The sequence below is a fragment of the Clupea harengus genome, unplaced genomic scaffold, assembly GCF_900700415.2.
Source record: "Clupea harengus unplaced genomic scaffold, Ch_v2.0.2, whole genome shotgun sequence".
NCBI classification, from domain to species: Eukaryota; Metazoa; Chordata; class Actinopteri; order Clupeiformes; family Clupeidae; genus Clupea; species Clupea harengus.
The window spans coordinates 56,886-73,574 of NW_024879609.1; the positions used below are offsets into that span (position 1 = coordinate 56,886).

At 42.6% G+C, this 16,689-nt stretch overlaps 2 protein-coding genes across 2 annotated transcripts in view; one reads left to right on the top strand and one right to left on the bottom strand.

The window, feature by feature from the left end:
* Window positions 1-212: 212 nt before the first annotated feature.
* Window positions 213-4,907, bottom strand: LOC122129251 (cysteine and histidine-rich domain-containing protein 1-like). Its single transcript, XM_042704240.1, has 11 exons — window positions 4,759-4,907; window positions 4,308-4,357; window positions 4,150-4,206; window positions 3,874-4,019; window positions 3,129-3,229; window positions 2,939-2,997; window positions 2,763-2,833; window positions 2,326-2,431; window positions 1,600-1,719; window positions 1,159-1,221; window positions 213-1,020 (listed from the first exon to the last, which is right to left on the bottom strand). Exons 1-11 carry the CDS (start codon window positions 4,820-4,822, stop codon window positions 838-840), a joined length of 1,020 nt encoding a protein of 339 aa, XP_042560174.1. The 5' UTR covers window positions 4,823-4,907; the 3' UTR covers window positions 213-837.
* A 1,308-nt stretch (window positions 4,908-6,215) lies between these two features.
* The window catches only part of LOC122129253 (protocadherin Fat 3-like), a 46,854-nt gene continuing 36,380 nt past the window's right edge, over window positions 6,216-16,689 (top strand). Inside the window, 4 exon segments of the mRNA XM_042704241.1 lie at window positions 6,216-6,295; window positions 7,836-11,141; window positions 14,181-14,498; window positions 16,201-16,262. Coding sequence (XP_042560175.1) covers window positions 7,853-11,141; window positions 14,181-14,498; window positions 16,201-16,262 — 3,669 coding nt within the window. The 5' untranslated portion in view covers window positions 6,216-6,295; window positions 7,836-7,852.

Consider the following 16,689-nt stretch of genomic DNA (forward strand, 5'->3'; position numbering starts at 1 on the left):
TCCAATCTATGTTTGGTAAATCAATGCACAAATTCCAGCAAATGAAATGCATACACTGCACATATGTAGTTATGTATTTGAAATATTTTGAATCATCATTACACCAACTAGTCTTTAATGTGAAACGAAGGTATGTCAACCCAAGTATCCCAAGGTAAGTATTCGTTTTTAAGAGATTGATTTGCACATAAGAGTGAGATTACGAATCTTCATTCATTTAAAAACCTTTAATTGGTTCATTCAGAGAAACGTACTACTGGAATGCAAACATGTCAGACAATAGACAATGATGAGAAAACGCAGTGATGAGAAAGTGCAGTGGTGGGGGTAAAATCAGGGATAAGACTGACTTCCAGTGGACTTAATCATGGAGGTACTGTATGGAATGCCATTTGTTTTGGTCTGCTTCAAAAGCTGTGATGAGGAAAGTGATGAGCAAACGACAAACATTCCTGCACAGAATTCATCGTTCCTTCAACAATATCTGTCATGCTGGAGAGAAATGCAACACCCTATGGATTGGCGCTCAGCTCCACATAAAGAGAGGACCACACAAACAATCAGAACAATCATCATTCCCTCCTCCCATATTTTAAAAGGATGGGTCACACTTTACTGAAGTAACTTTAGATACAAATGTACTTAAGTAGTTTAAGTAATAAAGGCTCTTTCTTGTGTAAGTACATGCTGTTAAGTATTAACAATCCCAAGCCTACATTAACCGTGAATTCATCATATAGCACCATACCTAAAATGTACAGCAAACGTATTACTTACTTAACTATTTAGTACATTGTACTGAAGGTTACTTAAAATAAAGTGTGCCCAAAAGCTGGTTTAATCATCACATTCGTCTTCGCTGTCACTGTCACTGTCACTGTCCTTCTTCTCTTTCTTGGGAGGTAGGTTAACCACTGGGGGAAGGTCAAGTCGCGCCCAGGACATGGGTTCAGCTTTCTTCATAGCGACCTCGATCTTGGACGCCATCATGTTCACTGAGCTTCTGCTGGTGTCAATAACCTGAACCAGTACAAATGGAAGAGGTCAATACTTAGACATATACTTAGCTAATACTAGACATTTGCCCTGAAATTACTCACTGAGTATTTTTCTGGATATGAAGACATCTCAAAAATATACAGTATGTGTTGCACTTACCCCCCACAGACTGATCTTCTGCTCAAACTCCTTCTCTCCCTCGAATATGACGTGAATATTAACCTGCAAGGACATTCCTCTTCAATATCCATCATCATAAGTCATAACACAGGACACTACAGACCTAAAGTATGTCCCATAAAATGGGTATGAATGCTTGATTTCAGTCACATTATTAAAAATGTCACTATAGTCAGGATAGTTTATTTATTATGGCTCAAAAATGATGTCTAAACTGACAGGTTCAATTTGTTTCCGGTTAGAAGCAAGTTCCCCGAGTGCCACGTGTTTGTGTAGTATTACAAGCCCTATGTCATTTACACGTCAACCTTTTAAAAACCTTTGCCCTTTAAAGAAACAGCATAGGCACTGATCTGCATTTAGATTACACCTAATCAACATAAATGCCTACAGGCAGCCATTTTGTGTCAGAGCTCTTACAGTGGTGCTGTTTCCCTCCACGTAGCTCAGTTCAGGGATGGCGTTTTTGGCATAGATGGAAATGATGACCTGACTTCCTGTCTGGTGCCAGTCAAACCTGCAGGGGACCACCTTCTTACCCTGGGAAACAAAACAGCAAAACATCAGATCAGTGCATTCAGCAGAACATCAGATCAGTGCATTCAGCAGAACATCAGATCAGTGCATTCAGCAGAACATCAGATCAGTGCATTCAGGAGAACATCAGATCAGTACATTCAGGAGAACATCAGATCAGTGCATTCAGCAGAACTGCCGGTGGAAATGTTTAAGAACCTTAAAGCAGCAGAAAACCCTAAATACATTCTGATACAATGTGCAGTTTTCCTGGTCAGGAAACTGTTTTCCCTGTGAAGTGCTTTTAGCCTTACAACAGTGTCGAAAGCCTTATAAAGGCTTGGTTAATAAAACTGTGTTTCCAAATGCTACTGTGCATTGCATGCATGGTGTTTGTCCTACACAGGCTTTTCACAGAAATAGTTTTCTGGCAGTCAGATATGTACATAAATTAATGCAACATACCTAAATACAAAGAAGTAAAGAACATGCTCAGAAATACTGGTCAACATAATATTTATAACAACATAATATATCCTCAATCTTTCAAAATGACATCATAATAGTAGGCCTAGAGAGTTTTTTTTAATTATATTTTTGACAGAGAAAAAAAAAAAAAAAACAACTCACACTGTCTTTCTTCCTCCACAGATGAGTGCCCCGGGTGCATCCCTCGAGGGAGAGGAAGGTGTTAAAATCGCATGTTTTCCTTTTGCAGCAGGTCCAGTACTTCATGCTGAAACGACGGAAACAAACAACAACAAAACATTTAAACTAACATCTTCAGCAGGGAGGACGGGAGAAGGCAGACGCCACAGACGGCCTCGACTCAGGTCTCTAAGGTAATAATCACACATTCGGAAGCGTGACTGCAAGGCTCGTCAGTACGCCAGTCATTCAGCTACACACTCAACCATATTAATAGAAGAGGAGCCATTCATATTTGTATTCATTCATACTCTGTAGTGACGGCCTGCCTTAAAGGGCCAGTGACAGTTTTAAAACCTCTCATGTTAATGGCACTGTACATTTTCCTATAGCTGTGAGAGAATTCATTCAGATCTTACCCTTCGTGAAAGATGGGGAATCCAGCGTGATACAGGCACACCTCCTCATTGCTCTCCGGTCCATTGAAGAGCTGAAGAAGCAGCACAGAGACCAGAGCCCCCGTTAAGATCTAACATTGCTCACCTGGATTCAGTGAACGTAATCTAAAGAAAGAGCATGCTTAAAAGCACAATACCTTAGTACAGCCTCCGTTCTTACAAGTGGTTCCAATCTTAATTTCATCTCCATCCTCATCTACATGGAAGCAAAAACACATCTGTTGATGAAAGCTGTGTTGTGTACACCATACAATTAAATCTACTCCTCACTAAGCACAAGAGTGCAAAGTGAAATTGTGAAAATGCTAAAACTGATAAATATTTCACCTTTTTTCTCTTCCACATCTGGAGAGATCTTGAGCTTCTCGAGGGCCTGCTTGAGTGATGAGGAGACCTTTTGTTGCAGTCTGACCAGGGGCTCATCTCCACTTCAGAAATGTTGCAGCAGACAGGCAGGCAGACAGACAGGCAGGCAGACAGACAGACAGGCAGACAGACATGAAGAACAAAATAAAGTTTCATTATATTACATAAAACACCACTATTTCCAATCACTGTTAGTGAAGAGGACAAGCTTTTCTGAAGTATGGAGGAATACAACTTTTGCAAGTTTTTCCGAGGCCTGCTTTTTTGGATGTCCTGGAAATATTACAACAAAAGATCTTGTCTTCACGACATCAGACACACTGACAACACACTGTGAAGTCATAGGTGGAGAACATTAAAGGCACCGTCCTTGATCTAAAAGGTTGTTGATCTTTTAGTTCACCAGCTAATCAAATACACCCCCTTCCTTCGGAGCTCCCGAGGCAACCTTGGGGCATGACTGCCCCTTGTTGTTGATTTCCTAGAATGGTGTATGGCTTGGTTCGAGCCTCTTATTTGTTTCCCATTTAAAGAGCCAGGACTCTGAAAGAACACCGCACACACACAATGGACAGCTAGAGGAATATGAGGAGAACTTCACCAAATTGGAAAATAGGTGTGATGGATTACAATCAAGGAATGTCCCTTAAATTGTGGTTCTAAGTAGACTGATTGCTGAATATTGACTGAAGCAGCAGAGTTTTACCTTGGTCGCTGAATAGCCTCTAAAGGTTTGGGGGCTTGGATGACCCTCTCATTAAATGTCTTTTGGTTGTCACCATCTTCCTTGTTCCCCTCAGGTTTCTCTGGCTCAGGAGGCTTCTCCTTGTTGTGTGGTCCTTTCGAACAACCCTTGAAAGAGCATCCAAACATGTCTTGCATTAGGCCAACAACTATGCTACCCAACATGTTCAGAGCTTGATAAATACACTCTGGACGGTCCCAAGGTGTTTGCTATATGATTTCTGGTGATTCAACTTACAGCAATGCTGAGGAAATCCGAAAAGTCGGTTGTTCGTCGTTTGCAACATGACCAACCCTATAATCAATAATCAATAACAAATAAAAACATCAAACAACAGTTTCACGGTCTTGCAACGTGGCAAATATATTTTCTCAATAACCAAAGTATTGATCTACCTTTAGTGCATCGTGGAAAACTGGTACACCGGGATGGTATGTACATGCATCTATAGAGACAGGGTGACATAATGGGTAGGTTTAGCGTATTTGACCTTACCCAAGAGCAGCAGCTTCAGCGTTCTCGCACACTTTGAATACAACATCAGATCAAATAGCATACCACAACTACAATCAAAACCGAGTGCTAAAGTTAGAGTATTTAAAATATGATTGGGTCAACACATAACTGCCCAAAGTTGCCAGCTAATCGAAAACTCTTCCGGGTATCCACATCAGAAGAATCACCAACTTTCGAATATAGTACAAAATCAACCAATTACTACTTTAAGTGTAGCTATCTTACTCAATTGAAATGCAAGGCAGTTCAGCTAAAAAGTCTGATTGGCATCACGTTTCACAGCTCAGAGTACGATATTTATCTACAATGAGGCAATCTTTCGGCATTTACCGTCAGGATTATTCTCTGGATCGAAGCGTTGTCCACATCCCTTGTTATAACAAAGAACAGACATGGTAAAAAATCAAACTATATATCCCAATATGGAGCTAGAAACGTGCAGAAAGCCACTTGACCGAAAACATCAGGAAGTCCTCAGGATGCTCTGAAGCTTTGCACATTGGGTAATCTCGGACTCCATGGAAAAATCGCGAAGTTTCTGGAGTATGCTTCGTGCATTATCGGTAAACTCCGGATCAGCTGCACTTCTCTACTTGACCACTACAGTGCGTTTAAAGCTTTTTAATGGAGTTGCGGGTCAATTGGAATAACATAAGATCTGAGTATAGTATGCATACACCAGACCTGTTGTGAGGAACAAATCGCAACAACTCATTAGAATGAATACAAAAAACACTGTATAACGTTTCTCTCTCATTTAACAAAAAGACATCCAATTTTGCTCTCATTCTTTCACCCATGCAACCCCTGTTGTCCACCCCTATACTATTTGTATCAGAATGCAATTAAATGATGTCTTCCTGGCAAAGGAACTGAGCTTATTATAAGACCACATTCTAGCCTATAATATATAGAGTAATTGGCATGATTGTAGGGTTATACAGCATAACCTATAATAGTGTGTACTGCAGTAACAGCTTGCTACACCAGAAGTCTGTCATAGGTGTAGCTACATGTCTGTGATACAAAGATTTTTGTCGCTGTACCTCTGCTACACACACACTCTCTCTCTCTCTCTCTCTCTCTCTCTCTCTCTCTCTCTCTCTCACACACACACACACACACACACACACACACACACACACACACACACACACACACACACACACACACACACACAATAACCATGGACAGATTCACAATCACCTAACTAAAACAAAGTCAAATAGTCAAGTCAATTCAACTTTTTTTGTAAAAGTGAATCAAAGAAGAAGAAAGAAGAAAAGCATAATAATAAGTCAATAGAAGAGCACAATTAAATGTGACATATGAGTAAAAGCAGTAATAACAATACAACATAATAAAAGACCAGCAAGTATAGAGTGAATACAATGAAAGATAAATAAATAAATACAACCAAGGTTATTTAAATAAAATCACTAATCGAGTAAAACACAATAACTAGAGTAGACCAAAACCTTTGACTGAACTAGAAGTAAAGATAAAAGACAAATAATTGGATTAAATTAGATAATTTATTTCATATCTAGGTCTTTTAGGCATTGGGCATATTCATGAAACTGTGTAGGACCTAGTAGCCTCTAAAAACAATGGAGATAACAATTCATGTTTTTGTCTTTCTTTCTTACAAGTACACGGGGTTTTCACCATGTGGCTCATTTATGGATAAAAGTGGGCACTCATACACACACATGCCCATGAATGTGCGGCACGGTCATACAGAACTGTGCACGCGCGAATAGAGTCTGCAGCTGGTCAATGATGCTGCGTGCATGCGCGAGCCACTGGATAGTTTCCCAAAGTCCCGATTCAGAGGTTAGCGGTGCGCGGTTTCCCCCACCCTGAGGTAAGGCATCTTCTCCACTTCCTTGTTCAATGAATTCACACTGATTATTTGCTTTATTATGGTTAACTGTAGCAATGAAACTGTTTAACCAACGATGTTTGAGGACAGCATGTGCAAGATAAGTTTTCAACTCCGACCTTCGTTAATTTAGGCTATTTCATGTGCGAAGTCCTACAGTATCACAATGTGCTATACCATGGGGATAAAATTGACTTAAAATCTAAAAAGCCAACCAAAATGAGAAGATAATGTAAATGTGGGTAAGGCTAATATTTGCAGTTTGATCGTATGGTGTTAGGAGAGTAGCTTGTCCGAATTAGCTTGATGAATGCATAGACAGATGCGCCGTCAAATCAGTAGCTGGACAGGAGTCTGGAAACATTTGAACTAGTTCATCATACTGTTAAATGGATAGCGGGTAGAAGTAGCCCAAATGAGTAGAGAGTAGAGTACAGGAGCGGACAGGAGTAAAGTTGAATTTGGCTCTAAAGTTTTCTGTTTGTAGACCTCTGAAAGAACTGTTAGGCCATTTGGTCATTTTAAATAAATACAATATAGAAAATAGACAAATTGGCTTTCAGTAAAGAATTATAATCTTGTGGTTTACTACAACGATGAAACATTGCGTTATGGCACTGGTTGAAATAAACTCATATTTGTAATATATTGCAGTGACAAAATGTTTAATCAGAATATGCATTTGTTGAACCGGTTAGTAATAACAAAGTATGGATATGGTCTCTTTAATTCTTTTTTTTACTGAACTACCAAATTTAAGGTTTGCCAAGAATAAATTATGATCCCATAAAACTTTTTGCCAGATTTCTTTTTACAGTTCTGTTTCAATGCCTTGGTGAAATATTTTCTCCTCATTTAGAGGGGAACACATGTCATGCTTAAACATCACTCCTCATTTAGAGGGGAACAAATGTCATGCTTAAACATCACTCCTCATTTAGAAGGTCAAATGTCATGCTTAAACATCACTCCTCACTTAGAGGGGAACAAATGTCATGCTTAAACATCACTGCTCACTTAGTCTCATGGTCATTTCACCTTAAGCTGAAGAAGGACTTTTTCTGAAATATTACACATTTTCCTTTACATCATTTTTATGTATCTCTATCTATTGTATCTATTAATGTAAGTATTTATCCATATAGGGAGAGAGAGAGAGAGAGAGAGAGACAGATAGATACTGGTAAATTGTCTGTGTATTTCTATATGTCATTATCAGTTTCTGGGATGGCATTTTCATCCTTCAACATGACATTGAAGAACACTCTTTGGCCAAACTTAAACTTAAGTGTCCCCTGTGTTGCACTCATCCCCACTACTCCAAGCACTGTGTGTTGAACCCTTGGGGTAGATCATTTCCGGTATGGTTGGTTGACAGGAGTTAAGGAGTAGTCCACTTTAAATGACCACCGTGGCCATATTCTACCAGGTGTACCAACCTGCTCTTTCTACGAATATGCAATGCTAAAACATTTCCCATGCTATTCTTTGCTTGCAGTAACCATCACATTATGTCTTCTAGGGCGAACAGATGATGGCATGGCTTTGAAGAGTGGTCCAGGGGACAGCATGAGGGCCCAGCTCTCCTGCCTTGGCCTGGTGCTGCTCCACCTCCTCCAGAGCTGGGGCCAGCTCCTGCAGTCTAGGATACCTCCGTCCACCTTTCAGTTCACAGACACCACCTACAATGCCACCATTTACGAGAACTCTGCAGCCAGGTCGTACGTCAGCAGCGAGGTGAAGATGGGGATCTCTGTGGCAGGCCGGCGCACCATAGATATCATGTACTCCATTGAGTCCGGGGACGGCGAGGGGCTCTTCCAGGCCGAGGATTATATCCTGGGGGACTTCTGCTTCCTCCGGATACGGACTAACGGTGGAAGCGCTGCCATTTTGAATCGTGAGGTTCAGGATAATTATACTTTAAGTGTGAGAGCCACCAGTAAGGGTGGCCTGGAGGCGTTTGCTAAAGTTAACGTGGAAGTTCTGGACATGAATGACCTCCGACCTTTGTTCTCACCCACCTCCTACTCTATCGTTGTTTCTGAGAGTACCCCTCTGGGTGCCAGCGTCGCCCAGGTGACCGCCACCGATGCTGATACGGGTTCTAACGGAGAGTTCTACTACTTCTTTAAAGAGCGAGTAGAAATATTTGCAGTTCACCCAACCAGCGGTATTATTTCCCTCATTGCCAGACCTGATGCTGACTCGCAAAGTAGATATGAACTTGAGATACTGGCTGTTGACAGGGGGATGAAGGTGTATGGAAACAACGGGGTGAGCAGCACAGCCAAAGTAGTCATCACAGTGGAACGGGTCAATGCGTTTGCACCACTTCTGAATGCAGTTGCGCTTACCCCATCTTGGGCAGATAAGGAACCAATATATGCGGTAATCACAGTGGAAGATTTGGATGACGGATTGAATGGAGATATAGAATGGGTTTCCATAATAGAGGGAGACCCCCTGGAACAGTTTGTTATTGATCGATCTGCTGTTGGTAATGAATACAGGATTAAGATGTCTGAATCAGTAGCGTGGGATAGATTTCCATACGGTTGCAATCTCACACTCCAATCGAAGGATCGAGGGGCGCCGCCCAAGTACTCCAACGTGCAGACTATTCAGCTGTTGATTGAGAAGCCACAGTCTGTCCAGGTCAGGTTTGAAAAAGACGTTTATAGTGTGACACTGAATGAGATCTCCCCACCTGGGACCATTGTTGAGACGGTGAGGATTATTCCTCAACCCAAAAGTGCGAGCTACAGCCTGACATACACATCAGAGTCGGATTATTTTATCATTAACAGCCGAACAGCCGTGATCACCACTTCGAGGAGATTCACCACGCTGGTCCAAGATGCGTTTGAACTTGAGGTGATGGAGGCTCGTTCAGAGTTGAAAGTAAAAGTGCAGGTTAGCATACAGGATGCTAATGACAACACTCCCATATTCGCAAGGGCATCGTATGATATGGCCATCAATGAGAGTTTGCCAGAGGGGACTGTAATACAAGTGATATCTGCCACAGATACTGACGCAGGCGAGAATGGATGCTTAACGCACAGTTTGGCAGGCGTCCTGCCATTACCTTTTAGCATCGACCAGAACACGGGTGAACTGAGGATAACGCAAGAGCTTGACTTTGAGACTTCTGCAGAGACGTTCAGATTCGCGGTCAGGGCATCAGACTGGGGCTCTCCGTACAGGTGGGAAAATGAGGTCAATGTCACAGTGCGCTTGCTGAACATCAATGACAATCCACCTCTGTTTGAGAGCGTGGCATGCAAAGGGGTGATCGGACGGGATTTCCCTGTGGGGCAGACTGTCATGACCGTGTCAGCCGTGGACATGGATGAGCTGGAGATGGTCAAGTATAAGATAATGTCAGGTAATGAGCAGGATTTATTTAACCTAAACCCAGACTCGGGAATTCTCTCCTTACGCCGGTCACTTATGTCAGCTGCTGTAGGAAGTGGACAGTTCTCCTTGGTTGTCGTGGCGACAGATGGAGAGCTCTTTTCAGAGCCCACCTATGTGAATATCTCTGTCGTGAGGGGGAGTGCTCCATCTAGAAAGTTCAGCTGCATAGACACAAAGATTGCTCAGATATTAGCTGAGACGCTCCTCAAAAAAGCCAGCGCCATGAACAAGCGCAGGATGGACGATAGCTACACAGACATCTTCTCCATCAACAGGCAGTCCCCACAATTTGAGACGTTTCCCTCCGATATCTTAGTGCGTGAGGACCTACCCACTGGAGCCAGTGTGTTTAAAGTCAAAGCACAAGATGGTGACACAGGCTTTAATGGGCGTATTATGTATGCAATATCCAGTGGGAATATTGACAGTTGCTTTAATATTGACATTGAAAGTGGTTTAATAACCATTTACCAGCCGTTAGACCGTGAAAAAAATGACCGGTATCTTCTTAATATAACTATATATGATTTAGGCCTTACTCCGCGGGCCAGCTGGAGGCTGCTGACCGTAAACATTGAGGATGTGAATGACAATAGTCCACAGTTCCTACAGGATAGCTACACTGTGAGGATCCCAGAGAACAGAGCCATCGGCGGTCAGGTGGCTCAGGTGACGGCTGTGGACAGTGACTTAGGTTCGAACGGAGAAGTGTTCTACACCTTACTCACCAGTGCCCCTCAGTTTGGCATCAACAGAGAGAGTGGCGCCGTTTATGTGACAGCAAAACTGGATCGGGAGACTGTCTCTGACTTTGCTCTGAAGGTCGAGGCAAGAGATAAAGCCGAGAAGGGCAACCAGATGTTCTCTGTCACGACTCTGCGGATCTTCCTGGATGACGTAAACGACTGTGCCCCAGTGTTTATTCCTAGTAGTTACAGCTGCCGGGTTCTGGAGGATCTTCCCATGGGCGCTGTGATTGCCTGGATACAGACGCAGGACCGAGACCTTGGCCCGGGAGGGGCAGTGAAGTACTCCTTGACCAACGACTTCTTGGGGACGTTTGAGGTTCACCCCGAAAGCGGGGCAGTTAGGGTGGCGAAGGATCTGGATTACGAGACGCAACAGTTCTACAACCTCACGGTGGTGGCAGAAGATGGAGGCTCACCGGATAAGCTCCAGTCTGTGTCTTACGTAGAGGTGGAGGTGGTGGATGTCAATGAGAATCTATTTGAGCCTTACTTCACAGACTTCGTCCTCAGAGGATTTGTTAAGGAGAACTCACGCCTTGGCTCAAGCGTGATGCAGGTGTCAGCCCAGGACGATGACAAAGGTCGAGATGGAGTCATCAGATACTCCATAAAAGCAGGGAGTGGCCTTGGAAGATTCTCCATTGATGAGGAGACAGGTTGGTTTACTCTCAGAACTAAAATGACAAACACAAATAATTTGAATGCACTCTGTTTCTCTGGAAACAAGAATTCATTGCCAGCCTGTTTAATGAACTAGATGATTCTCTGAGCAAAATATCTGGGGAGGAAGAATACTGAAGCTTAACCAGGATGTTTATAATTTGCCTTGTAGAAACCTATGTGAGTTTATGCACTTGATGAGGCAGGTGCTAGTTCTGGTAATCCTGACTTGACACTGTACTGGTTAGACACAGACACAGTTGCAACACGTTGGTTTGAGGTGAACAGCAAAATTGAGAATATTTGATTTAAATAGAATCGACTTATTTGTTTTGCCTCAGCGGAGTCACATACATTTTTTTCTCATCTTATTACCACACTTAATAACTTTTAAACGTCTGTAGTCTTTTTCGTCAGTCCAGATTCCAGAGCAGTGAAGAAATTTTCCGTATCTCTCTGCGCTTTATGTTTCTGTGTAGCCAAACGCCATTATTATAAGGTTAATAAGTATTGATGGGCAGAGCAGAGAGTAGCATTGGGCTCCAGTGTGGTGAAGCAGTCACATGTCTACTAATGAGGTTGGGCCAGCTAATCACCCTTCTGTTGTGCCGTCCCTGAGTGTAGCTGGTTGTATCAGGGCGTCCTGATTGGCATTGATCTTCCATGGAGAATCAAACACATTATCAGCAGCCAAAGGCCAGTGGTTGGGGGAGGGAGGCTGGAGAGGGACACAGGCAGTTTCATTTTCATCATTTTCTTCTTTTTTTCCCAATGGAAACTAAATGCTGCTGTGCACTGAGAAGAGTCTTATAGTTTAGTTTAGTTTAGTCGGGGCTGTCATTGATTTCCTTTCATCATACTTCATATTTGCTTAATGTTGATTTGAGGGGATAGAGTAGGTGCACCTAGACAAACCCTTTTAACATATTTTGATGTGACAGATGGCACATTTGCCGCACAAGGGCATTGCATCAAACTATATCAAGGCAGATAAATTACTCTGGAAGATTTTAGAACAATTGCATACAGACAGATAGCCACTAATTGCTTTCTTTGAGACAAAGGTATTAATGCAAACACTCAAGGGAGCTATAAGACAATTTGTGCATTGTCATCTATACTGTGTACTATGTTCTATTTTCAAAGTCAATACACACTTACTGGCACATTCAGAAATATGAGAAAAGGATAAACCATAGTGATCAAATATAGATTTTATCTATCTAATCTATCTATCTTTCATCTTTTTCAACTCTCATTGTCTTGAAGATGTTTCTGGATTCATCACTTACAAAAAAAAGCACCAGACTAATGCCTAACATGAACACTGTTCCCTGAAAGGTTTCCTCTATTTCTCTCTCATGTTTGATGTTCCCAGTTCTGTTTGAAGTGAGGCTTTGAGGTGAGGATTCTGGGATCTGACTTTGAGTATGTCTGGACACCAGAGAGGGAATGTGGATCTCACACTAGGTGTCAAAGTTTCATGTAACTTTTACAAGTTTTAATGCGTGTTTGGTTTCTCTTCAATGCCTGATTTATGTATGACAGCCAAAACCTGTTTATGTGAAAGATTGTATATGTGAGATCCTGGCTCTAGATTGCAGTATTTGCAAATCTGTCATGCCATAGGATTTTGGAGATCGAATGTAGATATTGATGTAGCAGAAGGATGGATGGCATTTATACTGAAGAAATGTGATGGCATCTTACCATCTCTTAAGCACAGATCGATCTCATATAGTAATATGATTTAATGGCATTGGACGGCTCCATGCATTGCGCTCCCTGCCTCTTCACACACACTTCCATTCAGCATTTAGATTTCTCAAGGGCAAAAGGGGTTGGAGTTCACTTCATGAATGCAACTCAGCTACATCTCCAATCTGATTACAATTTCAGCACTCATGGTCGTAAACATGGTTTAAGCTGCTTTGCTCCTCAAACACATACAACATTCAAGCTGTCTATGTTGCCCTTTATTTTCCTTTTTTCTTACTGTAACCAGGATTTGGGGTTTTCATATGCAGGTTCTATGAATACCTAATCAAACCCTGTTAGTATGTGATATGATGTTCTCCTCTTTGGTGCAACTCTGAGTGTTTTTTTTCTAATCTCACTCTTTTGCCCGCCTGCCTTATACACTGAGGAGTGACTTTCTGGCTGAGTACTCCAGTGTGTGGTGTGGCACGAGCAGGCATACCGATCGACAGCACAGCGCAGTACATCACAGCACATCCGTGGCCGCACACCCCCCACCCCACCCCCACCCCCTGTCAGAAATAGGTCACACAGTCAGCAAACTCCCCCCTTCCAGAGGCGCCACTCATGTCCACATGAGGAAGTGGCGTTCAGGGTGTCTGGTCAGGGTGGGCCGGTGGTCACCACGGTCACAGAGATGTGCGGAGACGGCACTTCAGTCAGACAGGATTAGCGGCGTGCCGTGCTGAAGGCCTGAAGGTTGTGTGGTAGTTAGTGTAGGAGCCCCCGCGGGCCGCTGCTGCAGCTGATGCAGATGCTGTTGTTGCGTCTCCGAGCCCCCCCTGGGTGCCTGCACCCCTAAGTCCGACAGATTCGCTGTGAAGTCAGCCGAGTAATGGGTTGGCACGGCAACCAGGGTGTCAGATGGCGTGCCCTGTGTGCCCGTCCAATGAAATTTGTATCTGCTATTCATCTGAGAATGTGTCACAGAGACAGAGTACAAAAAAAATGACCCTCTCTCTGGAGCTCTGTAGGACTAATGCTGAATTTGAGTCACCTCTCACCTTGTCACCTTTTACAATCGACAATTCTAACTTCTTATTATATATTATTTTAAGGAGAATGTAGTGAATGCAGTAACTTTGCCTGTAGCTGGTGGACTGCCTCCTTACATGAGAAACAAATGGCCATAGCCCCTTTAGTATTGTCACCTGCACATGCCAGCTCAAACCTTGATCACTCTGATGTGCTTCCAGTATTTAAGGCGTAACTGAGTTTTCAAGCAGTCACACTTCACAGTACTTTTACACAGTATGGCTTAACTTGTGTGCTTGCAGGCATCATCTATACAACTGGTATGCTGGACTGTGAGACCCAGGACTCGTACTGGCTGACGGTGTATGCCACGGACAGGGGCGTGGTTCCCCTCTTCACCTCCATCGAGGTCTTCATCCAGGTGGAGGACGTCAACGACAATGCTCCGTTGACCTCTGACCCCATCTACCACCCGTACATTCCGGAGAATTCTCCCAAAGACGTGTCAATCATTCAGATCCAGGCCGAGGACCCGGACGCCACGGCGGTCAACAGTCGCTTATCCTACAGGATAACGGCAGGGAATCCACAGAACTTCTTTACCATTGGTCAGAAAACAGGTGAGAGATTGACCTTCAAGCTCATCTTCATGGAGGAACCGATTGCTTTCAGAGACCTGAGTTGGTGTAATGTAGTGCAGGAACTGACGTGATTAGCACATAAAACAGCTCAGTTGTCTTGAGCTGACCTGTAACTCCAGTTGTCTTGTGATCTCAACAGTGCACTTACAGAGCCAAAGGTGTCAGTAGTTTTGTGTGTGTGTGTGTGTGTGTTTGTGTGTGTGTGTGTGTGTGTGTGTGTGTGTGTGTGTGTGTGTGTGTGTGAGTGGCTCTGTGTGACTCCATGTGGCATATGTCCATTCATTTAATTGCAGTTCTCTGACCGAGAGTGATAGGCAACACATCTGGTCCCACTGATGCATTCTTGGGGCTATGTGTGTGTGTGTGTTTATGAGTTTGTGTGTGTGTGTGTGTGTGTATATGTGTGTGTGTGTGTGTGTGTGAATGTGTGTGTGTGTGTGTGTGTGTGTGTGTGTGTGTGTGTGTGTGTGTGTGTCTGAGTTTGTGTGTGTGTGTGTGTGTGTGTTTTTTAAGTTTGTGTGTGTGTGTGTGTGAGAGTGCGTGTTTGTGAGATTGCGTGTGTGCGCTGTTAATGACGCTTTATGACCTAGTTGCGGCAGTATAGAAAATTAAATTGTACAAAAGTTTGGTGTTGTCCTCTCAATAGACAGCATCAGAGCCATAAGTATAGAAGACACAATAACTTTGGGCATCCCCTTTTGTTAAGTGAAAAGGGGTTAATACAATCACTACAATTATCTCACAGCAATGAAATGAGTCTTCAATGTTAATAAAATGTTACATAAACGTATGAACTTAATCATAATTGTGGCACATGCTCAGGGGTGTTCATACTTTTGCACACAACTGTACGTCAGTCAATACATGCATATCGATGTGACATGACAGATATGATATTGACACTATGGCTGTCAAGGTGATCATATAGATTTATTTCCTCATGGTCAGATCTGTTCCATAGAACAGTGGTCTACTGTAAAAGCTCCTCATTGGTTATGGTGTCTGATTTTTTCCAGTGGATCAAGTTAAACCTCCATCTCTATTTTCTTTGGACTTCTTGGCTTACAGTGTAATGCAAGTGATGGATGTTCTTGCCATTTTGAATGAAAAAAGTCTACCCTTTTTGTTTATTCTCCTGAAAATGTCACAGGATGTGTCATGGAGCTAAATGTCTTTTTCTGCTTGTGGCATTAGTTTCATGGAATGCTATCTATCATTCTATGAATTATTTTGATTCTTTACCAATTTAAAGGCAAGAGCCCTCGGCCCTGGGCTCTGTAAAGCTCCCTGAGAAAATGTTATTGTTTTGGCGCTATATACATCAAATAGAATTTAACTGAATTGATAATGACACTATGCCTTACAAAAGTAATCATATGGATTTCTGCCCAAAACAAAAGCGTGGGAAAAAAACAAGGTGTTGCATGTTGTTCCCACAAAGGTCAAAGGTTATGGAGGATTTCCATGAACCCTTCTGTGCTGCCCACTCCAAAACACCACTACTGTTATTCAGGCGTCCAGCAGTCTCCACCAGAACCCTGGTCATGTGTAAAGTGTGATGCCTAACCGTCTTGTACTTTCTGCTCTGTCCACTCTCCTTTGAGATGTGGGCACCAGTGTTTTTTTGGGGGGGAAAAAGTTTTAGCTCGTGCTGTGGTTTATGTTTGCCTTTGTCTTTCAGGACTTATCACAACCACATCAAGGAAGCTGGACCGTGAACAGCAGGCAGAGCACTTCCTGGAGGTATGGGTAACGTAGTCTGAATGATTGTGCGTGTTATTAACGCTCGAAAGTTGAAGAGTTTTGTAGGCTAATCCATAATCACAGTGGTAAATATTTCTAAAAGGCCGTAGCAGAGAAAATGATGCCCCGGACATGCCCCTCTGTCAATGAAACAGGCATTAGCATTTTGCCTACTGACGCTAGCCCTATGGGCCACAATAAGATGAGAATAAGACGTCAACAATGTATTCAAATTAACATACTTTTATGTCAACATGTTTAAAGATATATAGTTGGAGTTACATTTTGCTTTAAGTTGAACTGTCTTGCTTTTATCAGCATAAATGGTGTATTATTTGTATTTGTTTATTATGTTAAATTTGTATTTGTTTATTATGTATAGTTTTTATAATTTTATAATAGTCTTTATTTTCTTTTTTACACTTCT